Here is a 27956-nt window from a genome sequence, read left to right as displayed (position 1 = left end):
GGGTTAAACAATCACTGGAGGATATGGTGATGAAGCACCGTTGGTAAAATCAATGGCACAGATGGCAATGATGCAGAGAATGAGTGAAAACTTTGATGCCATGGAGATGGTAGGCTTTTGGAAAAACACTCGGGAGCTACATGTCTATTCTATGAGTGGTTTGTGAACCGATTGATTGTATGCTTACTAAGCATGCATGCAAATTGTAATATTGTTCTTTCGTAGTAAATATGAATTGGACTTTACATAGAAGTGAGTCGTGAAAATTGCAGAAAAAGTTGAATAATAAAATTTTGATCTGGTGGTGTTTTAAGTACCATTCCTCCTTTGCATGTGTTGTCAAATCCTTTTGAAAACTCTAGTTAACTTCTTTTATTGAAGTTGTCCTATACTCAGGAGGTTATTCTTCAACTCAGGGATGTAGTAAGCTCCAGTTACAACTTGAATTAAACCATTCATCTTGAGAGTTATCCCCCAACCTTATTTTTTTGACACATAGTGATTCGTAGATGCATCACAGGAATGAATACTTCACTCCAGAATTAGTGAAATAAAAAACCTAAATACATTAGACACAACATCCAAATATTTTAGACGAAAAGTAAATATGATTTCAATGGAGTTTCGGCCAAGTAAATGTTTCATGAAGAAAGGAATATATTATAGTAAAGGCAATTCAATGCCACTGTACAATACTCGGTGTCTATATAGTTGTACATTCGCGTTGAAGTGGAATTGTTCACAGATGTGTATACATAATGCTGTGTTGATTTTTTTAAACATATTTGTTCTTTTTGTTATCAGCGTATTTCAATTCCGTATATGAAGATGGCAGCCACGCAACCCCAACAAACATCACTATGATTTCTGATGATGAGCTAGACCAAGACCAAACAACTAGAAGGGATCAAGCTTACAGATCGAACTGTGCACTCCATTATAAAACCTTTTGGGGACCTGCTACCGCTATCACACTGTGGTTTCCAAGTAAATTGTTGTTCCATTGGGCAGTAAAATTGGTTTTCAAACCATGTAAGTCATGCTGACTTGCATCAGATGTGAATGAGGCACACTTAAAGTTGTGATCCCCCTCCTGCAATTCTTTCTCAAGAAGGCATAGAAATAGTTTATTACTAGCTTCTTGATAAACCAAGAGTCCTTCCTTGCTCTTATATCTCCATGACCAAGAAGATAAACTACTCCAGATTCTTTAGCCTTGTGAATAAAAGACAACTCCCTCTCAAGGCTCTGTTCAGCATCAAACAACAGGGAATCGGAGGTTGTGGAACTTAAAACCTCTGATGTGCTCGCTTCTAAAACAGAGGCGCTTGTATCCTGAAAATCAGCAAGAAGAGGAACCCCAAGTGAGTAAACGCTTCCATTGGGGGCAATTAGAACTCTAGAACTAGAGGACTCATCCTCTGAATCAATATCGTCATCCACATCACTCTCTAGTGATCTCTCTTGAGCCTCACGGCGTATAAACTTCTCTAGGCTCTCGATCAGCAGCTGCTCAAAAGTCTGGTGATTTTCCTTTCGAACATCTTTGTAACCATATCTGTTGACATAAAAGCACAGATAGAAATACTTTTTATTAAATGAAAACAGCTTACATTATTGATTGTTTCAATAAATGAACCCCTTAAAGTGATATTCACATGAAGCTATTGCACAAGTTGTGTCTAAAAGAAATATTTAGGAGCTCCATTTCTGGAAGAAGCCAGGACAAAAATGAAAGCGGCTAAAGCATACCAGATAGTTAGAAAATTACTTTGGTAGTGAAACGTTAGAGATGCATAACTGGGTTGGTGGTTAACTTAAATAGTAAGAGAGGAGTAGAAGACTATTTGGTTCTGACATCTGAATTGATAGAATAGGAAAACTGACTATTAACTCTCTTGAAAAAGGGAAACCCTTTGTGGAATAAAAACCCTTTGGAAAGAGAGACTTCTCTCCCTTTTCTGCAGACATTTCGAATCAACCCCTACAAATTTGTTCTCTTTCACTACATTTCTCAGCTAATTTGCTTGTAGGTTTGTAACATTTTGATAATCCATTTAACTCTTAGAAGGTTAAGCCACTTTGCCAGGGTGTAAAAGTAAACATCCCCTCTTTTTAATACACTTATACACAGACCGAAAATGCAAATAAAAGGATCTGGTTACCTGGCAATACAACGAAATATATGATAACTTTTGAGGCAGACTCGCCGGAAAAGGAACCTTTCACTTTGAGGCACCACAGGAACCGGAACATACTTGATGCTTACAAATATGATCATGGAGTGAATTGCAGGAAGTGTAGTCAGAAAATGTCCAAGAATTGCTGGTATTCCTTTGACCAATTCATTATAAAGCAACCCGATTCCAGGAGCACGTATTGTCCCAAGATTAGACCCTAATTCTCGCATCAAATCCATTGACAATTTTTGCTTGACTTCAGTTTCATACTTGAGATTGCTTCCATAATTCCATACATACATTATAAGAAACATTATTACAGCAAAGACCAATATTATCCAACTTCCATCTGCCACGCTCCACAGAACAGATGAAAAGAAAGTCAACTCCAATCCCAAGAAGAATACCGCAAAACACAACACTATGATGATGTGTACTTGCCATATAAGAAGCATAACAAGGGTTACTAAGACAGTGGTCGTCGTCATCACCCCCAGCTCAGCAATTCCTGAAAGTGGAAAAAGGAAAAAGTGTGACATGAGTTCATTAATAATTAATAATAAATTAATAACATAGTAATAATGAACTGAATTCAGTGCCCAAAAGCCAACGAAAGCTAAACTCTCCCTCCGTTCTAGATTGCAGACGCAAATTATTGTCGATCAGGATCTATTCATTTCAGAAATTCAAAGTTCAAGATGTTCAATAGAAATGTGACCATACCAAATGTGGAAAAAAATGATAGCCATAGCCAAACTACTACCTCCTAAAACACATACACAGATTGACAATTGGCCATTGTTCTGAGCTACAGCCAGTTTTTCAGGAAAAAAAAGGGCAACAATAGGGTTTAGGGTCTCATGCATGGAATTCTCTAAGCAAATCAGGTCTTCTTTTACAAGGCTCCGGTTGTATCATTGATTCTCCACTCAAAATAAATATGAGCGGGAGGTCAATGCTCTTCCACATAATTACAGTAAGATATGCTTTTGATGCAAAGTATTCTGTTCTGAATATGTTGATCTAAACAAAAATGTGATATTAACATTATCACCAAGTTTCGATTTCACAAAGCAACATAAATATTGCTGATAAATTTTACATATTATCTGCGGATATTAAAAAACATTAAAACAATCATTACCATAGGCATTTCCAATCTCATCTATGCTGGATATAGAGCAGACAAGCACCAGCGAAGCAGCCAGGAGAAACCAGTTTAGGACAGGGATATAGATCTGGCCCATAAATTTTCGGGAGGTGTGAATGATTTTAAGACGAGGGAAACAGCCAAGTGCAGTTGATTGTTTAATACATGAAAATGTTGCTGTTGTCATAGCCCGACTTGCAATCAGTGCCGCAATGTTAGCAATGAGGAAGGTTGGCCAAAATGCACCACCTGCAAACAGAGAATAGTATTACTTGAAAATCCTGCAATTTGCTGAAACAGCCCACTGAAAAGAAAGCTAACGCAAAGACAACCCGGGGTAAAAATGATATTGTCAATACTTACTCGGAACAGAAGAATAAAAGGCCCGACCAGCATCAGCATGGTTTTCCATAAGGTATGCAGCTTGACCCAAATAACCCAATAGCAGGCACGGCAAAACAAGAAAGACAAACGTAAGCTGCAAATTAGCACCATCGAGTGTCACATATTAGTACAAAACTAGATATGAAAGAAGCATGATACTCTACTAAATACGACCTTACCTGCACTGATCGTACAGAAAAGTAACAAAGATCTGCAAACATGGCTTCAGAACCTGCAACACAGTTCAGTAAGAATTTTAATATAGTTGAACTGGTTGTGTACAGCAATGGTAACATTTATATTGCATATTCACCACAATAAAGAAGTTACTGTGGGCAGATAAAAATATATACTATTATTATATTCACAGTTTCAAGATCCTGCATATTTTGTTTACCAGTTGCACACAGAAGACAACCCCCAAGAGAATACCATGCTTTAGTTGAGTTCCTCTTGAAGAAATAGTAAATATGAATGGGATTAAATGCCCTCAAGACACTTCTGTCATATTTGAGAAGATTGTATACCCCGATACCCGCAAGAGAACAAAACCATATGAACAAAGCAGGTCCTACTGCAAGTCCCACTTTACTCGTTCCATACTTTTGTACGCTGAACAAAACAATAAGGCAGGCAACTGAAATCATCACCACTTCATCTGCATAGTTAAAAATGGAGAAAAGATTAAAGCAACTATAGAAATGACCAAATCATAAGCTTATAAATCAGCTCAGCTTATTAATATGTCCACCTGTCTAACCCCCTCATAAACAAAACTAAAACATGAAAGGCTTTCCATTCTCTCAAACCAAGTCAATAGACTTCAGTAGCAAATATTTTTTAAATAGTGAGAAATTGTGTATATAGGACAGTTCTACTTGTACGTTATCATGTAAATATAGTAAATACTGTAGAACTGGAGTTTAGGTTCGATGATTGGCATCATATGCAAGTCTAATGACCTCTACCAACTCACTACGCATCCTCATAGTTGCAGTAACACAAATTTCCCCTTCTAATATATGCTCAACTGGGTCACCCTAGTCTTGCAGAGTGCCATAAAATTGGTGCCAAACTTGCCCAATTTATCCACTGTCTTGTGATTTGTGTCAACACAGGAAACATGCTTGTAGTTCATTTTTCCTAATCGAGCTAAGCCTCCTTAGTCTTTTCTGACATCTAGCGTCCTTGAATTCTTTATTCATTCCTAAGACTGCATGTGGAGTTTTTTCCATCCCCGGGTAATGACAGGATATTGCAGAAGAAACATGCACACTTAAAAAATATGGGAATTCAGACCATGTTCCTCTTCCTCCACAGAAGTTGTTGATTGTTGGATGTCACCAGATCTTTGCATCTAAAGTTGGTCTTGATGGTAACAATGTCAAACCTATGCATCCATAACTATTACAGGCAGCGTTGCCCAACAATGAGCGAGGCCTAAAGCAAATTCTGAGAGGGGCATCTGAAAGGAGACAGCTTAAAATTTGGGCCTTTTCTGTAATGAAAGGCCTTTCTTTTTTTTCTACAAAAAATTTTCTTCAGGCCTAAAGCCCTAACTTCACTGCCTTGGACCAGCCCAGGTTACAGATAAAAGAATTGATTTATAGGTTAATGTAATACCTTGCTTGATCGAATCTATCCCAACTTTTAAACCACCAACAGATGACAATACTGCAGCAAGACATGGATAGAAAGTGAGAATTATTATACCAAAAAGAAAAAAACACTATAACAGTTTTCAAATGGTGATGAAAACACCAGTTGTCCGTGAACACATCTAACAAGATATCATTACAGGTATGTTATGGGTATCATTTCAAACACATGACCAAGGCAAGTCTGAAGAAATTTAAAAAATACAGAAAGTAATAGTAGTTAATAACCTGACATTGCTGGTGTTACAACACCGTTAGCGATCACCATAGAAGTACCAGCAAGCACAAATATTAATAGCGTCTTCTTCAGGGTCAGAGAAGACTCTAGTCTTTCCTTGATTTTCAATGACCTTTCAAGCTCAGAGGATGGCACCTTTAGCCTAAAGCTTGATATACGGGCATCTGATGGTAGCTGATTGGGAAGAAGGCTCACCTTAGCATGACGACAAATCAAGGAGTACAAGGCAAAAGTACCACCTGCAGTGGTTTGAAATCATCTAGATATTGAGGACGTAACTCTTGGAACACTATGACAGTCAGAGAGAGAAAGGCGAGTAATATTAAAGGTTTATTTTAGAAGAGATTCAGTTTTATGCACTGACGGTGTTTAACATTTTTACACATGTATCCAATTAAATCACACCATATTGCCACTTTCTTAAGTTGGTTCCTAAAATGTCTCCACAAATATCTTCATGAGGCACTATGGTGGGTGTGATTTGATTGGATGCATGTGTAAAAATGCTTTATGGTGCATACAAATTAAATCCATTTTAGAATATTTAACTTAATATATACCTTCCCCATTATCATTGGCCCACAGAACAACCAGGATATACTTCACCAAAGGAATCAAGATTAAAGTATACAACACAAGTGATAATGCTCCAAGAATGTCTTCATTTTCATTTATAGGGGCCTTTTTAAACATAACACTGAATGTATACAATGGACTGGTTCCAACATCACCAAAGACAACACCAAGAGTCTGAAAAGCCAATACAATTTTCTTTCCTACGCTGATATCCTGCAATAAATTATTATGAAGACAACAATCATAAAACATTTATATACAGGATTTTTATGTTTCACTACAGTTTATAACTTCATATTCTTATGATGAGCAGCACCAGATTTTAAAGGGCAAGCACAAGCCTTATACAATGCATCAGTGAATTGTGGAGTAGGTTTCATACAATCCATAAGCTAAATAAAATTATCAACATCCAAAAGTAATAGAAGTTGAACAACAACAAAAATAAGCATCTCTAGACACTAAACATTATTAATTAGCTCGTGTTGTAAAATCATTAGTTAAGTTGTAAAATTTGTGAGAGATAAGGTGTACTGTAGTGAATCTGAATTCGTTATTTGGTGCATTGGCAGATACTTGTTTAATCCTCACCAATCATTGTAAATTATCTCTCTTTATTGCCTGTAGGTTAAACCGTGTTAAATTTCATACTTATTTTTCTCTTTATTTTCCACTTATGAATTATGACCAACTCATAATATTCAATTAACAATTATAAGGTTCCACACAAACACACGTACACGGAAAGAAAGATGGAACATGAAATAGCAACATTAAATTTAAGATTGACTTAAGTATTTTTCCATTCTGAAATTTCAACTTATATATGATTATAAATAAAATTGAAATCAAAATATTCTCAAGCAACTACAACTACTAAACTAAACTCCAATCTATTTGTCAACAAGTCATAGCTCCATTGGCAAATACCAAAATTGTTAGGTTGGACGCCGTGAACCAGGGAACCTCCACTTGTGTTTGAGTTTTCAAGTGGTTATTGTCATTCCGTCTATCTACCAAAAAAAAAAAAAAAACTCCTTTCTATTTCTTTTTTTGGTCACGCACATAAACTCGCACACAACTGTGAGGTCCTGGGTTCAAACCTCAATGAAGGTGTCCAACCTAACAATATCGCCATTTGTCAGTTGAGTTATGGCCTGTTTGGATAAACAGCTTATAGCACAAGTGCTTATCATGATAAGAGCTTATGTTTGAGCTTACATAGGCTGTTTTTATAAATTTAAAAAACAAAGTTAGATTTTTTTTATATGCTATAAGCTGATTTTATAAGCTAGTATATTCAAGAACTTATGAAAATAAGCCAAAAAAAAAAACTTGTGAAAATTGTCATAAGTTGTTTTCATAAGTTCTCCCTAATAGTCTCACAAAACTTATGCTAGTAGATAAGCTCAAATAAGTAAATCCAAACAGGCCCAAGTACAACTTCACTCACTCTATTTCAATTACCGTATCTAAAAACAAAATACCTCATAAACAAGCATTACAAGAATCTTCAAAATTCCACATTCAACTCAAAAGTAAGTAACAGAATCTATAAACAAAATCTTGATAAATTTCCTTTGCATGATTAAGATAGAGAAAGGAAGAACCTCATAGTCATTTCTATGAGCACCAGGAACATCAAGAGCTTCAACGTCAAAGGAATCAATTCGAGGACCAGTACGAATGAGTTTTTGTTCAGCGTTATCTTCATCATCTTCTTCTTCGGAATCATGTACATTAACGCGTCCTCTGAATCTCAAATCGGCGTCGTATTCTTCAATATCAGATGCGTCTTCATCTTCATGGAAAACCCAACGTGATTCAGTTGAGTCCATTGAGAATCCACCGTTGATTTCATCACCACTCTCTTCTGCCATAGATTTCAACTACAGTTAGTTGTACTCTCTGCTGTGTGTGTGATCATGCGTGAGAGTGAGACATACACCAATGGAAAATTACTTGAATTAAAATAAAATATAATATAAGAAAATCAAGTCTCGTATTATTACATTTTATTTATGAAATTTAATACATTTTTTTGGTACATGATATTACATTATTGAATAAATTATTATTATTATTATTATTATTATTATTATTATTATTATTATTATTATTATTATTATTATTATTATTATTATTTGATTTTAATGATAAAATTATCATCATAATCATAACAAAGGAAATTTATTTTCTTTTTTATAAAATAAAAAGTTTTGATGATATGTTGAACTTACGACCTTACACATATGAGTCCAATCATTATCAACTAAATCAACTTTCATTGAAAAAGATAATCTATTTTGCTAAATCTAGATATATTTTCATAAATATTTTATTTCATAAATTAATATGATAAAGTAGAATTATGAAAAATGATCGAATCTTGGATCAAATGATTAAAAAACTCAAATAATTGTCGTTTGTGTCACTATAGTGGTATAATGTCTTTATTCACTTTTTTTTTTACGTGTGTTGATTCCTTGATTCCTTTTCAATACGATTGAGCATCAAAAATACCTATATCATGTAGCATACGTGATAGCGTATAATTTTATGTATATCTCGTTTACTTTTTCTATTATACAATGTACATGCGTTTTAAATACTTGCACAACAATGAAAAGCATCTTATTTTACATGAAAATTTCAATGTCAAAACATCATTCCTTCTGTATTCTACTCCTGTTATCCTGAAAATGAGTTGTATGAATTGGGTGGACCAATAAACAGTCCTATAATGCTCGAGCAGCTACCATAAAATGGGACTTCGAAAAAAATAATGAACAAATAAACTAAGCTGCAAAAGCAAAACACAGTATTAGTCTTATAACATTTACCTCCTCCTTGTTTTGTTGATGATGTTCTTTAGTACGTCCTAACACAACATGGTTTACTGTTAAAGTGTCTGCAAAGACTTCCGATTTGAGTGGGTTCGAACATCAGATCTTGCATATATTATACATTGTTCATACCAATTGAGCTAAGCCCACGAGGACATATAAAAGGTAATATAAAAAGCCGCATTAAATTTAAAGTATACAAAAGTAAAAATATTACAATATATATGGATGGCAATGGGTATCCAATGGGTATGATATTATAGTACCCTTCCCCATACCCGCGTTTGTAAAAAATGTCTGTATCTGAGTCCGTACCCTCGTGGGTAACAACTTTAGTGTCATTCCTCATACCCTTTGGGCACCTAAGTGTCCTTACCCATACTCATTACCCACACTTTAATTATAAAAAGACTAAAAAATATCACAATTGAAATAAAAATATGATCCATTTTTTTTAAGCAACTCATAAAATAGTAGAAATCGTAGTATTTAACCAAATAAAAAAACATCCAAAATATTCCTCAAAAATTAAAATAAAAACATTCAAAATACATATAAAAAAGCATATGCTAAAATAAACATCAAATTAATTTAAATCATAAATTTGTAACTAGTGAACTTACGAAGATAAGGATGAAACGATTACCGTATTAGTTTTTAGGTTTAGCTTTATGCTTAAATAGCTAAATAAATAAAATAATTGTGCACCAAAATTAAATAAAATATTTATTATATGTATATGCGGGTTGCGGAGTTGGCTAGTATAGTGCCCTTACCCGCACCCATACCCATATAAATTTGCGGGTAATTACCCAGACCAAGTGCATACTCATAAAAGCGGGGTTTTGCCCTACCCATTGCGGATATTTTTTGCAGGTGTCCATCAAACCTGGGTCCAATTGCTATCCCTAACAATATACAACTATTCGTGCAGTCTATACCACTAATATAGCTTTATTAACTTGTTAATACGACACAATACTAGATGTTTGTTTTCATATTATTCAAAATTGCATATATAATAAATAAAATGTGTATGTGATCCAACTCTCAAGCCTGAATACACTAAATTATACGTACGTGATTCAATTCACAAGCCTAACTACACGAAAGGAGTGCAAATTTCAGAATTTGTCGCATAATTTGTGGATTGAGAACCATAACTATGTCAATAAGAGCTTACACGATGTACTAATGCATAATATTTTTACAGCACATATATAAAAATATAAAATATTTTCACTAATAAAGTGTGACTAGTACTATTGTTAAAAAAAAAAAAAAAAAAGTGACTAGCTTGAAAAAAAAAAGGCGACTAGTACTCACAGCAAGCAAAACATTAGTAACGTCCTAAATTTGGCGCCAAAATAAACAGCTATCCAATTGCACAAGCAGAAATAAATTTGAAATTTGGAGCGTAAACTGACGACTGCTGTGTTTGTTTCTGCCGTAACAGCCTGCTCAGCACGATTACAAGTTTTCATCGCAATATCAACACAGAAACATGCTATTGGAACTTGCAGGTCGAAAGAGTATGTGTGTTATAAAGGCAGAAGAAAAACTGCCGGCATTAGCACCTAAACAAGTAGAAAGTGTGGGAACAAAAAAAAAAAAGAATAATGTTTCTGTCTGTACATATGCCACTGGAAGACAATGATTGTGGATATGTTAATACACTGTCTGTACTCCCCCGAGACATGCCCATCAACTCAAATTGGATGCAACCTCATTAACTTCATCATAGGTGCTAGTCTCTTCATTAAATGAGTACCTGTGTTTAAACAAAAATAAACAATCCCAGTGACAGTGAGCTACAAAGACAATTATCATTAAGACCAGGAATGAACCGATCACTAAATGCAGAAAATAAACTATACAGATACTACTCAGGAGCGATTGAATGAGATGACATTGGTTTCTTACAGTTTAACCAGAGTTCTCAAGTTTGAACCCAGGAAATACAACATTAAACTCTAGAGGGAGAGCTTTGCCCCTCATGTGATTCTTACAGGGCTTGAATGTTGCAATACCTAATCTATAATATAAAGAAAAATTATCCAGCTACTTTAACAAGATCCATCCAACATGAAATACCAAAAATTCAAGAGCCTGAGTTATAGATAAACGAGTAAATTAAACCGCTACCTCTTTTCTAGGTAGGATTCTCTTGTTCCTATAAAAATAGCATTGTCTATCAATCAGCAACAAACATACAGCTAGTAGGACATTTTTCCATTAGGTAGGGTTGGCTAAATGTGTCAAAAGGTGACATGACACAGACTATGTCTCGTTCTCAATGGTTTGAGCTATAACTTTATCTAATCTTCTCCCTCTAACTATTGGCATATTCTTATCTTAGACTAGCACAAGCACAGTCATACATCGGTCTTTTTACTTTCACCCAAGATCAAACTTAAAGTAAAGTACAAATAATGCATGTTTCTAGGTAGAGTTTTCATATAAGAAATATCTATCTAACCAGAATAGGTTTAGGATTTAAACAGCAAAGAACTCACATCTAAAGGCATGTTGATGTTTAAGAAGGCTAATAAAGAAACTACAATTAAAAGACATAAAAATGACACATGACTAAGATGAATCAGGATTTTGTAATACCATTTCCCTGATGCTGCAGAGCAATAAAGCCCTGTACTTGGATCATAATAATAGCCCAAACTGCTGCTGTAATAATACCTGGACCAATAAACAACTGATGTCAGATCATGTTTTCAACAGATTTTTTTTTAAGAGTTCATAAAGAGAAAGAACAAATGAGTACTAAATGAACTTTTACATCATTAAATCATAGGTGAGTACTGTAGATCACTTTAGATTATTTTCAAAAAAAGTATACGGAAAAAAAGTCATACCCAGAAGATTCATCATACACATAATCACTTTGCAAAGCTCCGCCTGGAAAGAAAAGTAGAACCGATTAAAGACATTAAAGATGAAATACAGCAACGAAATTGCCATTTCAGATGCCAAAGTTATAGAGGCAATGTTTTTACCCTCTGTAGAAGAATTAATGGCATCTGATGATGGTTCACTAACTGCATTATTTTCATCTGTAGATGGCTTAGCGGCAGCTTGTCCGTCATCATCGGCAAACATATCAAAATCATCCGTGTTCCCAGATATGCCTTCTTCTCTTGCCCTGACCAATTTCTCATATCCATCTGAAAGAGAGAGATTGTAAAACGTATAAGCATTAGTAATCGGTGCTCCTACAAAAACATGTACCATTCCTTGCTTTTCAGTCCTTGTAAATCTATACGTTGATACCATTATTCATGGAAGATGAGACAAGAAAAATATTGAGATTAAATAATGCCCAGGACCAACTTCCCCTAAGTTTAAAGCTTAATGCGATGGTCCAAAAAATAATTTTCTTATTATAACACTGATGGTACGGCAAAATATTTCATTTCACATCCCGACCATAATACCAACACAAGTGGAATAGAATTATGTCATTAAAATACATGGCTAAGTTATAAATTAACCAGCATATTCCATCGTGTTAATAAAGTAACTCATATCACAATTGTGAGTCACAAAACATAAAAATAAAGGTGTGAATACAACAATTAAACATAATAAAAATAAAGCAAAGGCATGATGTAATACACTGACCTGCTTCACGCTCAAAAACCTCTTTATGTTCATGATAAACATCTGCAATAAACACAAACAGACAAACAGAAAGAAGCCAATATTAAGCATCATGTGGTAAAAACAAATCTAGAAGCACAGCAAGCTGGACAACACAGACAAAGGTACCATCAGGCTGTCATAATAAATACATGTCTTAGCCATGGACAATATCTACAAAGCCCAATGAGAATGACTTAACTGAATTCACCATTCTCCATAAGCTTCATAGCATCCTCAGTTAGCTGGTCAAATACAATCTTAGTCTCACCAGACATTTTTGTCTTTCTATCACCGCTGCCTTTTAACCTTCTCAAGCCTTGTAAGACCTATTGGAAAAGATATCAATTATCACAAACCAACAAATGACCTTCAACATCCCTTAACAAAATAAGTATGTACGTAAATTCTACCGTCAACTAAAGTGATTTCCAATGGCAAGACTTTAAGAGAACACATTTAAATATTATATAAAATTAACAATGGTAGTTAGTTCCAAGCTAATATAACTTCCTACAACAATACTTTGCTTCCTTTATTTTAAAGAAAATTTGGAACCCCCTTTTTAAGCCAAATTGGGGATTACCGATTACCTGGTTTTTCTCAACCAACCATGAGGGAGAGAAAAACAGTTACATGTAAGGTCTAAAGTAACAGAGAATAGCCTACTATGGAATTAACAGCAAATTTCCCTTTTTGATTTTCGGCAGTTCCTAGTTCCAACTTCAAAATTACCCATTCTTTACACATTAAGAGGATGAACTAACCAATAAATGTTTAAAGGTTATCAATTCCCTCAACAATGTTTACCAAAAGAACAATTTAAAGGTTTGCTTGGTTAGAGAAAATAATTTTTGTTTTCATTTCCTATTGTCACTAATTACAAATTAGCATTATTTTGTTTTCTCAAATCAATCAGACCTAAGAATGAATCAAATGATAAAACATAGGACTTACTGTTTCCTCTGGTTCAAGAACATTTGCAATGCGCCTCTTCATGATTGCCACATCTTTAGAAGAAAGCTCTTGGACCTCCTCTTCATCATTTGTTGCTACAGAGCTTAATCCAGCAAATCTAGGATCAACCTCAACATTATCAAGCCATGCATCCTGCAAGAATCCTTAACAACTTATTAATTGAATAAAAAATAAATAATCATGAATAAAAAATTAAAATACTAGAAAATAGAAATACCTCACCTTAATCTCATTATCTCTTACATATTCAACAAAGTTTCCGGATGCATCAAAATAACCTTCTTCCCTTTCTTTATCTAGGTTGAAAGGCTCAATCTGAATCCCGTCCTCAACAAAATTCTCATTTTCCTGCCAACACACATTATTAATCTGCTAGCCTGCCTATCCATAATATGAACCCAATGACATGTTCATTTGAACAAATTGACTATAAAAATACTGCCAATTTACAAAAGAATCATGGTACGAAAATGCATTTGAACTAAACCCAACTGGCTCTAAACTTCACAAGCATATAATTTACGCTACAATAATCCATTACAAACACTCCATACAACAAATACAAATTATTTTAGGAAAAAAAAAAAAAAAAGATTATATCCAAGCATTGCCAATTAATGAAATGTTCCAACCAAGTGCTGAAAACTGGAATATATCAACAAGCTGTATACAATGGAGTAAATTCAAACTCCCAAGTAACAGCAAAGTGCAACAACAACAACCAACCAAGCCATGTTATACCACTAAGCAGGATCGGCCACGTGGATCAAACAACGTTGTAATGTTCTATTATCATATTTTTATACAACTCATTAATCTCTAGATCTTTCTTAATAGTTTCTCTTATAGTAATTTTAGGCCTTACTCTACCTCTAGTGTAGTGATTTGACTGCCTTCCATCTCGTACACCATATAAGTATATTCTTATAACGAAAATCCACTCTAGAACATTCTTAATTCCATTAACAGAAAAATGTTACAAATTGATTATTTACCACTCACAGTACCCTTTTTTATCCATTTGTTCAAATAATGTATTCTGCATGAAGTTAATTTAAATCTCATGTTCTGAACATTGGGCCTATTTGATGAATTGGTTTATTTGAGCTTATCCCCTGACATAAGTTTTGTAAGACTATTTTGGAGAACTTATGAAAGTAGCTTATGACAATGTTCATAAGAAGTTTTCAGCTGATTTTCGTAAGTTCTTCAAGATAGCTTATGAAAACAACTTATAACGTATACGAAAACAATCTAACTTTATTTCATTAATCTTTTGCAAATAGCTTATACATAAGTGCTTATCATAATAAGTGTGTGTACTATAAGCTGCAAATAGTTTGTACCATTATCTATCAACACAAAAACTCAAAGAAAAACCTAAAATACAAAAAAAACAAACCTTATATGTAACTTCAGCAACCTTGGAGATACCTCCATTTTCGTCACTGATAAGCTCGGCAGTAATTTGATTCCTCCGTTTCACCCGCTCTTTCGCAGCAACAGCCGGATTCGACAAATCATTGACATCCTCCTCAGCAATTACTTTCTCCACTATTACTTCAACTGGTTTCCCTTTCTTCCCCTTCGGAAACCTAACCCTCTTTGCTCTGTATAATAAATTAATGCATAAATTCAAATAAATTATGATAAAATTCAGTTCAACAAACTCATAATAATAAATAATGGAATCAAATTAGGGTTTTAGAGTGAAGAAGAAGAAGAAGAAGAATTACGGTGGATTTTTGGCGGAATCGTCATTGTCTTCAGGAAGAGGGCGTTTGCCGCGGCTGCGAGATGAACCTTCACCTGACATTGAAGCTTCCTTCCAGAGAGAAGAAGCGGCTGTTCAACACTTTCAGCTTCTACACAGACGAGGACAAGTTTCTCTTATTTTCTTTCTTATTCTCTTGAATTTTCTTCTTTTTGGAAATAAAGGAAAAATGGAATTAGATTATTCAATTCAAATCATGGGTTAATTGCTCATTGTATTGTATAATCTGAAATGAACATTGATAATGGTTAAATATTTTAACATTTCGATTTAATCATTTAAAAAAAATCTTCTAACTTTTTAATTTCTTTGATTTCTCTATTTTAAATCAAGTCATATGTACTTTTCAGATTTTTTTAGTGAATTTTTATAAAATCTTAAATGATACACGTGAATTAACATCAAAAGTAGTGATAAAAAACTTAAGAAATTAAGAATGAAATAGACCTTTTAAGAGGACTAAATCAAAAAGTTCGAATATAATGAGGAACAAAAACATACTTAAATATCGGTAGTTAGAATACATAACTACACGTTTTAGATTTAAATTCAGCAAAGATCTAATATCTACAACATGGTGGCGGATTGTAGTGACGTTGGGTTCGCCTAACTCTAAACAAAAGCTCATTTCTCTCCTAAAGAGGTGGGATGATGTACCTATAAACAATATTTAGGGAAAGTTTATATTGTAATTCATGTGTACACTATTGGTTGGAATGGTCGGGGTTATTAAGGAAATGGACTTTAGCCTAGTATGTAACAGTTACCCCCTAAGTCTTTAGCTAGTGAAGTCAGGTTATGGCATGTATTAAGTCTTGAGTGGACCAATAGTTGATGATATCCACTGGTTGTTTATATGGATCCTTAAATAAAGAATAGATGGTGACTCGTAATTGACGTAATTTGTTGCTAAAAAGAGAAATTGATTGGTGTCTGGTCCCTAAAAGAATGAAACTATTCGCTTGACGACTTGAGTAAGAATTTGACGCTTCCTTGAATTACCAGTCGGAGGTCCATCCACATATTATAGATGATGTCCATGAAAATTCCGAATGTAGATTTCACGCGGCCTCCTAAGCTTAAGAGGATTTTCTTGTATACGATAGAGGTAACGAAGTTTAAACCTAAAATCTCATACATACTATCCAATTTCTTCACTAGCAGACCAATCGTAAAGACTTTATTTAAGGTGATTTAAATCTTATAATACTCGGAGCAATACATTGTTGGTGGTAAAATCAAAGATTTTAAAAAATTTAATAATGTGACATTTCATTTTTTTTAGGGTAATGCGACATTTCAAATGTCACTAATATTTCATAATTTACATATAAATTCCAAATGATAAATCCGTGTATTGCCTTCAAAAAGGAAAATTTGCCAGTATTATACGCTTTAAAATTTTCATTTAATCTCTTGTAAAAAAGATCATAAATTCTTGTTTTTTCCCTTAATATTGTTTTTTTTTTCTTTCTATATGTCTTATAACACGAAGTATATCAAATAATATTTTTCAATATGCGATAAATACTAAAAATAAGGATTGGTTCAATTGTTAATAAGACTTTGATCATTTAAATAAATAAGTGAGTATGGGTACAATCTCCATCTCTGGTGTACAGAGAAAATTCGTATTTAATATAGGAGAATTAACCTTGTATGTATGCTCTCTGTAGTGAAAATTATCATATCAGTAACATTTTTTGTTTGAAAGGTTAATCAATATCAGTAACATGAAACTTAAAAAAGAAAGAAATGATATGTAAAGATTCAATTGGCTCATAAAAAAAAGGCAATAAATTAAAAAAGAATTATTATATTTGGAGACCCATATCCTTTTGCGCCAATCCGACCCATATATACACCGACATTTCTTGCTTATATATTGACACCACAGGCTGCAACCTTTTAATTTCAATTCATAATTGTTCCTTCATCATTTCAAGTTTGTAACGTTTTGGTCTTGATAAGTTATAAGTTACTATATCGTTTCACATAGATATGTATCCATATCCAGCGGCTAGAGGGGTAAGTTGTAACACTCAAACATTTGTTTTATTATATGAATCATGGATACTGACACGACACTGATACAACATGTCGACACCGTTAAAAATTTGAGAAAATTGCATAATCCAGTGTGATTATATATCTTGGTGTTGCATCGGTGTCAGACTTGAAGTGTTCATGCTTCATAGGTTTTTTTTAGGTTATTGATCTATCAATTTTTTTCTTGTTTGATTTTTTACAATGTCACCAATGATTAATTGTTTGATATACTTGATGGTGCAGCCTAATCACGGGTACTATTACCCACCACCACAGTATCCATACCATCATCAACCAAATGTTATATTTGACAAGGATTATAATATTGTGGAAAGAAATCCATATCCATTTGATGGTCCATATTTTGATAGAAGAATGGTGGAACCTAGTCATGGAAGATTAAGGCCTTATCCCTTTTATGATTCAAGGTATTCTTTTCATGGGAGAGTTGATCCTTACACTAGCTATCAAGCTTACTATGAGACTCCACTATTGGCATTCCCTCAACCACCACCTCCAGCATCGGTTCATCCTTTTTGGACTCCAAGTTCGTGCACTATTATGTGACCTAGTTAATTAGTTTTCTAGGGTTATATTAACCTCTATTATCAAAAGAGGGTTATAATATATGCAATTTGGTTTTTTGGCTTGTTTCTCTTTTTAGCTTTTGTTCTTGTTTCCATGTTTCAATTCCTGATTTTGTACTTATCTGATTTTCTATATATTATTACTTGTTCCAACAAAAAATTGCAATTTCTTTTTAAAACGAATGTAATTACGGTTGTTACTCCTATCTCCCAAGAATTTTATTGACAAAAATGTTGACAAAGGCTTGTTTTACGTTACTCATATTAGTTTTTTTTTGAGAGGCACTTATACTTAATTTGTTGTATTTTATAAGTATTTTGAGACCAAATCTTAAAAATTTATGTATTAAGTTCCCTAAAAAAAAATTATGTATTAAGTAAAGTTTGGTGCATTAATTCTTATCAATCAAATACCTTGTATAACGGGAGATTTCTAAAATTCGGCGCTTCTTTCTTTTTCTGAAAAGGAATTTTTTAATTAAGCATTAAGTAATTCAATAAAAACGTATCATTGGTCATAAATAATCAAATCAATGAGTCCTTTAGGGACTTTCCGATAAATAAATTCATAAATACTAATACTAAATATGAGGGCATTTTCCTTCAAAAAAAAAAATATGAGGGCATTTATTTAGAAACAATATAAAAACTGATCTTTATAAACAAATACTAAATATTAAAAAACTACAATCATTAAAGGATGTCATTTATTTATTTATTCATGGTTTTTTTTCTTCTTATAAATAAAAGTTTTGATGAGTTAGGCTAAGGAGGTACATCATGCTTAGACGGACCTCATGGTTACAATGTTATGTTACGGTGAATCAATTTTTTGTCAACTAAACTAGTCTTTATTATTATAAATATATTTTATTTGAATTCATAGTGATAGTACTATTGGATGTAATTTATTATCCGATTAGTTAAATTGAAAAAGAAATATATTTTTTATTTTGGTAAAGAAAAAAGGCAAAGCACAAAAGGCAAATCTAATTTTAATTACCAGAATGATAAATACGTAAAGTAGCAAAAAAAGTGATCAATCCGTAAAAAAAATACAAATCATAAAAGGAGAGATTTGTTTTGAAGAAAAAGTGATCAATACGTAAAAAAAAAAATCATTAAAGGAGAGATTTTGTTCTTAGGGGAATTAAAGGAGAGTGTTTATTTTGTACAAAAAAAAAAGAAGGGCATTTTTTTTAAGGGAAGGGCATTTATTTATAGATATTATAAAAAGAAATATTTTAATAGGGGATGTTTCAAATGAGAGGAGTTCTTATTGTGAGAGGGTGAGAGGATCTAATCTTGACCATTCAATTAAAATCAACGGCTCTAATCAATTCTACAGTCATACTTTCGTTGTTGTTCCACGTTCACATTTGCATTATACATGTTCATAGATTATACATGTTCATAGATATTTTATTTCATCTTCGTTCTTACTGATATATTTTCTGAAAAAACATTAAGCACTTTGTATGGACTCCACAACCGACAACCACATCAATTCATTACTTTCATAAACTTTTCCACTTCCAATTGAAATTAAATAATCAATTGAAGAACATGACAATATTTATTTGTCAACACAAATTAAAAAGAAAATAATAACGAAACCTTATTTAAACGCATAGATCATATACGTATAAAGATTGAGATCTAGAAGGATGAAGCAAGATCTGAGATTTGTGAAGGCGAACATACAAACAAAGAAGAGAGATTCAATTCCTCCTAGAAGAGTAAAACGATCTGAAAGGGGGTAAAACAAGTGAAAATTGCTGAATGGAGGTGAGAAGACGGAAAGAGAAATTTCAATAAAAACGAAAGAGATGAAGGAATAGAGGTGAGAGACAGAGAGCTTTAAATCCCTAATTCTTGAATCTGAGTTCTACCAACACTAAAAAAGAAATCGAAGGTGAGAGACAGAGAGGTCCAACGATTTTGAATGGGCACAAGGAAATCAACCATCAGCTTTTTATATATCATATTGAAAATCTATGAAAAATTGAGAGGAAACGGTCTATGAATGAACAAAGTACGGTGATTTCGATGTGAACTCTGAGTAATGAATGAATATTGAGAGAGAAGACATAGAGAGGCAACAGTAGTGCATTATAAGGAAAATTTAATCTGAACCGTTCAATTACATCCTATGGTTTATATTTGTTCCTCTCACCCTCTCATTTAAAAAGTGCTCTCATTTGAAATGCCCTCTATTTTAATAAACAAATCCTAACAAATATTTGGAGGTCGGTAAGTTATCAAGCAACATAAATTCTTTTGAATTATATTTACTTTCCTTTTTCAATTTTATTTAAGAATATCAACCATAACAATTAAACAATAATCTTTCAAATAAAAAACAATTAAACAATTATCATTTAAATCCTTAAAGAAAAAATCATTTAAAGCGTGCCCAATACGCTTAAAGTTTCATCTTAATTATTAGTTAACATTAAAAAAAAATAAAAAACCCAATAAAAATTTCAAATAATATTCGTAAAAAAAAAGCAATAAAGTGTCTTTGAAACGGTCTAAAATTCCGATAAAAATGTCAAAAAATTTAGGTCGGACGTTGCGATTGAATTTCAAACGCGGACTTCTCCACGTACATATGAGTTTTTTTTTTCTTTCTCTTCAGATATATATGAAACGAACGTGTATCTAAATGAGTAAATATCCGATTCGAGAGATTGAGATTAGTATTTGTAGTTGCGCCGAGAGTTATCTACTTGGCACAAAAAGTGTTTCTGAATACTTAACACATACGCTGCCAACGTAAGTGTTTGGTTTGTTTGTTTGTTTTTATTCTCTGTGTTGTGTGTTACGGTGTGTATTCAATCTTTGCATGCTTCACCAAACTCCTTAAAAACAAACCCCAAAATGAGATCATTACTTTTCTCAAATGCATCAAATCCAATTCAATTCTTCAATCCCTAATTCTACGATCAATCCATTCAAGCTTTTTCTGTCATTCACTCTTCTTCAATCACTATCTCAAGACTGAATTTCTCTGTTCTTTGTGTGAAAGAAATCATTGTTGTTTGTTTGATATGGTGAAACAGGTTATAGAAAACGTGAAAGATGATGGAAAAGAGTTTGAAATGTTGTTGAATGAGATCCCTCACGCAACATCATCACACAATCTTGTTCATGATCATCATGATCATGTAATGAAACAGGAAAATTATGGTTTTGGTAATGGTGTGATGAATTTTTATTATGATGAAGAGAATTTCAATCAGATGAATTTTTCAAGGTCTTCATCAACTGTCACTACTGGAAGTGGTTTTTCTATTCAATCTGATCATGGTTCTTCATCAAGCTTGTTTTCTGATAATGGATCACCAACAACACCATCATCTTTTATGGAGGATCTTAAATCCACCATGTCTTCTGGAACCGGAACCGGAACGGGAACATCGTATGGCTGTAGCCCTAACAACAACATATTCTGGTTGGATTCTAAGATTCCTGATTTCAAGGACAACACTGAGTCTAAGAGGTTTGTTGATCTATGTGGCAATTTCAGTAAAATGCACATTGGTTGTAGTAATGGTAATCAACAAAAAGAGAATCCTAGTAATGTTAGTGATTTTACTTTTTTGAATCCAATCAATGTTGATAATTATAATAATCATGATAAGTATGTGGATGTTGATAGTTATAAGAGTGGTTTTTTGGATTCTGATTATGTGGGGTTTCAATCCCCTATGTTGAGAAGCCCTATCAATCATCATGGAGCTGAAAGGAATTCAGCATTAAGCCGAGCTCACGAAGTAGCTAATTCATTTGGATCAGCAGGGTCTGTTCCTGGGTTGCGCGTGCGAGACATTGTGTACTCTCAATTGAATGACTTTGGTGGTTCAATGGATTCTCCTTATCATAGAAGAGAGACGATGAATGATTACTATTGTAGAGGAGGTTTGACACCTGAGATTGTTACACCATCCTTGAGAAGAAACTCAGCTGTTAATGATACTTCACTTTATGCACAAACATATGGAATGGATTTCTTGCATGAAGTTTCAATGTCAAGATTGCCTTTCGATTCTCTTCATGATGGTAATTCTAGGACTAGTCCTAGAGCTGTGCCACCTTCAAATGCTAGAATCCCACAAGGACATGTAGATATAGATTCAATTACAAGTGAGGGGAGCTTCATCTTACAGGGTGAAGGATTAAATTATGTTGGTGCAAGAGGTTCAGATCGATCAAGGTTTCAGAATGCTGCGCATGAATTTGGCTTTGCTAAGCATCGACATAGGTCAGAACTAGACATTCAACAACAGGTTGTGGGAGCTTGTGAAAATCCTAGACGTTATGGGACTGGTTCACCATTCACTTTGCAACCTAAGTATAATTCCCTGTCGGAAGCTCGAGGGTGCATATATTTAATGGCCAAAGATCAAAATGGTGGCAGGTTCCTGCAAAGAATGTTTGATGAAGGCAGAATGGAAGATATTCAAATGATATTTAACGAGATCATTGTTCACGTGGTGGAACTTATGATGAGTCCTTTTGGAAATTATCTTATACAGAAGTTGTTGGATGTATGTAGTGAAGAGCAGAGGATGCAAATCATACTGATGGTTATCCAGGAGCCAGAGCAGCTAGTCAGAATCTCGTTAAATACTCACGGGTAGTCATGCAACTATTTTAAGGATTGAGATGTACTTTCATAACTAATCATGCCTTATAACGTGATAAGTTGAACTTTACTGTTTATTCACTTCTATTTATTCAATTTTCTCTCCTTCTATCAGCACTCGTGTTGTGCAGAAGCTGATTGAGACTCTCAAAACTAGACAACAAGTTTCATTAGTTGTATCAGCTCTTGAACCAGGATTTTTGATTCTCATAAAAGACAATAATGGAAATCATGTGGTTCAGCATTGTTTGGAATGCCTGAGAAATGAAGATAACAAGGTATGACTTGTTTCTTAATTCTTTTTTGAACGGGATATGTGTCACCTGATGCACTATTCTATTTTATTAGTAATTGCAACACCTCGTCTAAATTGGTTAAGCCTTCTATTTGTTTGCAATTTTTTTTATTTAATACTTTCTTTATGTTTTACCTAATGAAAAATTGTGGCCTCGTCTTTCTTTCAATTATGGTCTGGTATGAAATAGTTTTTTTGACAGAAGCATATAGTCAAACTATGACTGCACAGGCAAATAGAAATGTCAAGTTCAGTATCACAGCTGACATTTGTTATACTTGATATTCTAATAAAGGACATGGTATCTAAGCATATAAAATGATTTGTTTTACTTAATTTTCTTACTCCCTCATGCGGTACTGTTGTGGTTAGCACGACTAGGCCATGAGTGTGGGTTCAAACCCACGACACCCCATCCCCTCCCCCTCCCCGTTTAGAAAGTGTCATTTTAATCCCTTAACTTGATAACATTAACATAAATTAATCCTTTATGTCATACTTTGTTAATCTAACTCACCATATTTACAAATATGGGTTTGGTGTAATTATTTTATCATACTTGTGTACTTGAGATGGAAAATGAGAAATGAAAATGTTTAAAACAAAATAACAAGAATAGGATTGAAGAAAGAATAGAAAGACTATAAAATGACTCAGAATGGTAAAAGAGAGAAAAATAAAGTGGATATTGTATTTCATCATTAAATAATGGAGGCTAATGGAACCTTTTTATATTTTGTTTACAATACCTCATAGTTTTTCATATATACCGGAGGTGTATGTGGCGGCATAAATAAAAGAAACTACCAGACTTAAAGATTAGACCCAACTAACTAGTGAATAATGCCTAACCAATAAATAGACAAAGTAACAAAGACAAATAGAGAACAAAGGAATTCTATGTACAAAGAGAGCTTGTTCATCAGATCATCATATATACTTAATGCTCAGAAAAAATAAATAACTAGAGCATGTTGATGTTTGTTTGACTGTGCATTTCAAAAAATAAAGTGCTAGAGAATTTGATTAATAATTCTATAAATGTTGAAAGATTTGGGAAAAAGGACGAAGAATTCTCATTTTAAAAAACCCTAATCTTATGTTTAAATAGGGAAAACTTATTTATTTGAAGAAAAGGAGACAAATGATCTTTTTTCCCATGTCAGATTTGCTTTGTCGTAAGCACAAACTAACATGGCCTCTAAGATGTTTAAGACCATCTCCAATAGGAGGGACTTAAACTTTTAAGACCTGTTACCTATTAAGTACCCAATTAGGGAGAAACTTTTTCGGGGTCTTATAGGACTCAGTGTCTTAAGTTCGTTTTTCTTTTAAAGCATATATACTCCAGCCTGAGAATTGTAGCTACCTCCACTTTTCTTCCACTACTTTTGTGAAACCAGTACTCATGAACCATGTACCAAGCACCTTAGAAGGTTGTACCCCAGTTCTATTATTATTATTATTCAGAAGAACAATCTGACAATGATCTAAAACATTGATGCTTATTTGAATCAGTCTCAAGAACCTTTGAATCCACTCTTCTGAAAGTGTACATATGTCAAGTCTGCTCTTAGCCTCGTTCATTTGTCCCCTGACATATAATATGTGTTAAGAGTCTTACATTATTAGATGGTACGTTAAGTAGGCCTTTGTTTTTCTGTTGGGATTTTATGCTGTATAGCCTTCATCATAATGTTTTTATACTTTTGTCATTCAAAATTTCAAATATTCTGATTCTTTCGTCTTAAAAAAAAAATCTGATTCTTTAAAATAATGAGTTATAGTCATCAATTTACACTTTATTTCTGATAATAACACTTATAAGTTATAATGATTGTTATGTTTGTGTTTATTTTATCCTTCTCATAAAATTCAATGCAGTGATGTGATTATTCTTTTTGTGCTCCACCCCTCACTATTTTTAACTTAAGAGTTGAATGTAGAATTGTTAAACAACCTTAAAACAGGAAATTCAAATGTAGCACCAGGGTTATAGAACCCTATTCCACAGTTTTGTATTGCTATTGTAGACTTGATGCATCACTTAGTGTTTTTGATGCAGACATAACTTTGAATTTACATGTAAATTCCAGCTGTTAAGTTAGCAAAAAAAGCCATAATAATACCTTAAAAGCTTCCCAAAATAGCATTTGGCTTCTTTTTAGTGTGGCTACACCAAGACTGAAGAAATTTCCCGTTGTATGAACTGGACCTCTTCATTGGACTAGGAGCACCCTAAAAAATCCAAATGTCAGTCTTTGTCTATTCTAGTTACCTTTGAAATAGTATTTTCATTAAAACTCGTTCTACTCGAATTACCATTACCATTGTATTCTATTGATAGAACAGTCGCAAAAGAAAGATTGATATTTGCAACAAAAGAATCATCCATAGAAACAAGATCTCCTAGGCTGAATGCTGCATTGACAACTTGCTTGCCATTTTCACATACCTCTAATTGCCCTTCTTATGTTGCTACCCTATTCCTCAATTCCGAATTAGAAATCCTATTTTCAAATCATAAACTGATGTCACTTTCACCACTATTTTCCTCAAAAATCTCAATTTGGGTATGTTCCAAATAACTTGAATGAGAATCAACAACAGACTCCAAAAACTTGCAGGGTTGGTCTTAACAATTGGAGCCCTGCACATAGGATAGTTGGACTTGACATAAACCAAGTATCAACACAAGGTAGATGGAATGCATGATGATACACTCACAAGAGCTAATTTAAAATGTTTTCATGAAAATGGTCATGAACAGCTTGGATATGTCATCTAAAACATAGCTTGTTTTAGGCTATAATTATACACAGAGAGAATCCAAATACACATGTTTGTCAGTTTAAAATTTAAATGCTTCAGAAATAATGAATACACGTGACCTTTACTTACGTTGTAAAAATAATTTATTTAAGATTTCTAAATTGCATAACATTTTCAAGAGTAGAGATTAGAGAGTCCTAAAGCAAATTAACCAATAATGATTAGTTTGTGATGATTCAAATTAAATTATAGGGTAAAGGGCTTACGTGGTTTAGTTGATTTAGGCAGATATGTTTGTCACAGATGTATTTTCTTTACTACTCCCTCCGTTTCAAAATGAGTGTCGTTTTAGGTGTTTACACACATATTAAGAAATGCAATGATTAAGAGAAAGAGAATGGTCATTTTACCAAATTATCCTTATTAACTATTGGTTAGTTTTAAAAGTAATACTTTGGAAGTAGTGTGTAGAGTATTAATTGGAGGGTATAATTGAAAAGAAAAGGTTATTATTGCATTGGAAACTGAAAGCGACACTCATTTTGAAACAAATTTTTTTGGCTAAAGCGACACTCATTTTGAAACGGAGGGAGTACTGATTTAGTTGATTTAGGCAAAATATATGTGTACAAAATTTGATATTTTGTTGCAGAACAGTTACGTTTCTCCTGTTCTTTGCATTGTGCAGTTTATCTTTGCTGCTGCTGCACGACATTGTGTTGACATTGCAACTCATCAACATGGATGTTGTGTTTTACCAAAATGCATTCGCTATTCAAGTGGGGAGTATAGACAAAGATTGGTCGCAGAAATATCTGCTAATGCACTTCTGCTAGCTCAAGATAAATATGGGTATTATTAAAAACACATTTCTTATGAATATAAATTTGGTACTTAATTTTCACTTTTAGAAATATTCATTTTTGTCTGAATTATTCACTTCAATAGAGTACTATTCATAATTTTCACATGTGTTATTAAATATGTAATTCCTTGTAGCCAACAAATCAATTCACATCGACTCTTGTTCTCTTATGCAGAAACTATGTTGTTCAATATGTTTTGGATTTTAGAATTCCATCTGCTGCCACAACTTTGTCTTTGCAGTTTGAAGGTAATTATGTGCATATGTCAATGCAGAAGTTCAGTAGTCGTGTGGTTGAAAAATGTCTGGTTGTATTCAATGATGAGAATCGGGCAAAAATCATTCATGAACTGCTTTCTGATCCTCACTTTGACCTATTGCTTCAAGATCCGCATGCAAATTATGTTATTCAGAAAGCTCTTCGGCATTCTGAGGTTTGTTCACACACTTTATTTGTTGCTTCATATCTCTAATAATAACTAATAAATGCATGTCTTAACATTTTGAGGCTTGATCATTGAACATTCTGGTTCCTCTTATCTAGATTTGGTTCATCTAAAGCGTTCAGTGTTGAAATATCAACTATCAATTTCTTTCTCTCTATTCATTCTAGAGTAGCTAAATTTTTATTATATTTGCTTGATATTTTTGTTAATGTTTCTTTTCTGACATGTTTTATGTATACTTATAAACTAGGGCCATGTGTATAATTCATTGGTTGAAAAAATTGAGTCCTACAAAGCAATTTGTCGAAATAGCCCGTATTCCAAGAAGATTTTCTCGCAGAAGCTTTTGAAGAAATGATGTATATTATCCCTTGGCATTGATCATTTTGGAGTTTGCTGCTACAATTATATCTTAGACAATTTTGCTCTTATTTAGATTATAGACATGCCATGCGAATGTACTATTTTGTTGCCTTGTATGATCTCATGTTGTTGAATTTTATTATTTAATCATGATATTTTCACTAGCTGAAGTGTGTAGTATTAAGGTGTTACGTTGTCATCGTAAAGAATATCTCTGAAAGTAACTTCCTTGTTTGGATGGATTATATTGGTTTTTAATTGCATAAACATTTTCCATAATTCTATTTTGTTCTTTAATTTAGGATTAGAATGTCATACAAAAATCATCCTGATTCAAGAAACAAGAAACGGTCGATCAAAATTCTCCATTTAATGGAATACCCGAAGGGAGGTTATTATGAAATGCATATGCCCCTCTTTTGTCAAGTAACCTAGTGATTAGAGCTCACACACATTTTAAATGTGGAGAAGTGGGATGTCAGGGGTTCGA

The 27956-nt window shown here is 33.4% G+C and overlaps 4 protein-coding genes across 4 annotated transcripts; 2 read left to right on the top strand and 2 right to left on the bottom strand.

The window, feature by feature from the left end:
- Positions 1-639: 639 nt before the first annotated feature.
- Positions 640-8138, bottom strand: LOC146943575 (potassium transporter 7-like). The gene is made up of 10 exons (XM_085741854.1): positions 7797-8138; positions 6171-6399; positions 5601-5849; positions 5338-5388; positions 4112-4372; positions 3894-3946; positions 3694-3808; positions 3325-3579; positions 2166-2688; positions 640-1558 (listed from the first exon to the last, which is right to left on the bottom strand). Exons 1-10 carry the CDS (start codon positions 8064-8066, stop codon positions 1024-1026), a joined length of 2541 nt encoding a protein of 846 aa, XP_085597980.1. The 5' UTR covers positions 8067-8138; the 3' UTR covers positions 640-1023.
- A 2016-nt stretch (positions 8139-10154) lies between these two features.
- LOC146943574 (CD2-binding protein-like protein) lies at positions 10155-15539 on the bottom strand. The gene is made up of 10 exons (XM_085741852.1): positions 15401-15539; positions 15067-15274; positions 13887-14012; positions 13644-13796; positions 12889-13015; positions 12669-12710; positions 12044-12211; positions 11903-11945; positions 11649-11726; positions 10155-10803 (listed from the first exon to the last, which is right to left on the bottom strand). The coding sequence occupies exons 1-10, from the start codon at positions 15478-15480 to the stop codon at positions 10737-10739; spliced, it is 1092 nt and encodes a 363-aa protein (XP_085597978.1). The 5' UTR covers positions 15481-15539; the 3' UTR covers positions 10155-10736.
- Positions 15540-17359: 1820 nt separating this feature from the next.
- On the top strand, positions 17360-18272 carry LOC146943573 (uncharacterized). The gene is made up of 2 exons (XM_085741851.1): positions 17360-17466; positions 17731-18272. The coding sequence occupies exons 1-2, from the start codon at positions 17440-17442 to the stop codon at positions 18052-18054; spliced, it is 351 nt and encodes a 116-aa protein (XP_085597977.1). The 5' UTR covers positions 17360-17439; the 3' UTR covers positions 18055-18272.
- A 2635-nt stretch (positions 18273-20907) lies between these two features.
- LOC146943572 (uncharacterized) lies at positions 20908-27745 on the top strand. Its single transcript, XM_085741850.1, has 5 exons — positions 20908-22716; positions 22841-23003; positions 26481-26644; positions 26833-27091; positions 27354-27745. Exons 1-5 carry the CDS (start codon positions 21128-21130, stop codon positions 27459-27461), a joined length of 2283 nt encoding a protein of 760 aa, XP_085597976.1. The 5' UTR covers positions 20908-21127; the 3' UTR covers positions 27462-27745.
- The last annotated feature ends 211 nt before the right edge of the window (positions 27746-27956 follow it).

This window comes from Medicago sativa, chromosome 2 (assembly GCF_051527215.1).
Source record: "Medicago sativa cultivar Bolivia chromosome 2, Bolivia_mono, whole genome shotgun sequence".
Taxonomy (NCBI): Eukaryota; Viridiplantae; Streptophyta; class Magnoliopsida; order Fabales; family Fabaceae; genus Medicago; species Medicago sativa.
This window is presented reverse-complemented; position numbering and strand designations above follow the sequence as displayed.

Excerpts from the sequence above, each read along its gene's own strand:
- LOC146943575 (XM_085741854.1), bottom strand. The coding sequence starts at position 8,066 with ATGGCAGAAGAGAGTGGTGATGAAATCAACGGTGGATTCTCAATGGAC. Across the intron at positions 5,389-5,600 it reads TGTAACACCAGCAATGTCAG|TATTGTCATCTGTTGGTGGT; the intron begins GTTATTAACTAC and ends GTCTTGCTGCAG. Across the intron at positions 2,689-3,324 it reads TGAGATTGGAAATGCCTATG|GAATTGCTGAGCTGGGGGTG; the intron begins GTAATGATTGTT and ends TTCCACTTTCAG.
- LOC146943574 (XM_085741852.1), bottom strand. The coding sequence starts at position 15,480 with ATGTCAGGTGAAGGTTCATCTCGCAGCCGCGGCAAACGCCCTCTTCCT. Across the intron at positions 12,711-12,888 it reads TATGGAGAATGGTGAATTCA|ATGTTTATCATGAACATAAA; the intron begins GTTAAGTCATTC and ends TGTTTATTGCAG. Across the intron at positions 10,804-11,648 it reads TCTGCAGCATCAGGGAAATG|GTACTCATTTAATGAAGAGA; the intron begins GTATTACAAAAT and ends GTTTAAACACAG.
- LOC146943573 (XM_085741851.1), top strand. The coding sequence starts at position 17,440 with ATGTATCCATATCCAGCGGCTAGAGGG. Across the intron at positions 17,467-17,730 it reads CATATCCAGCGGCTAGAGGG|CCTAATCACGGGTACTATTA; the intron begins GTAAGTTGTAAC and ends TTGATGGTGCAG.
- LOC146943572 (XM_085741850.1), top strand. The coding sequence starts at position 21,128 with ATGGTGAAACAGGTTATAGAAAACGTGAAAGATGATGGAAAAGAGTTT. Across the intron at positions 22,717-22,840 it reads ATCTCGTTAAATACTCACGG|CACTCGTGTTGTGCAGAAGC; the intron begins GTAGTCATGCAA and ends TCCTTCTATCAG. Across the intron at positions 27,092-27,353 it reads AAGCTCTTCGGCATTCTGAG|GGCCATGTGTATAATTCATT; the intron begins GTTTGTTCACAC and ends CTTATAAACTAG.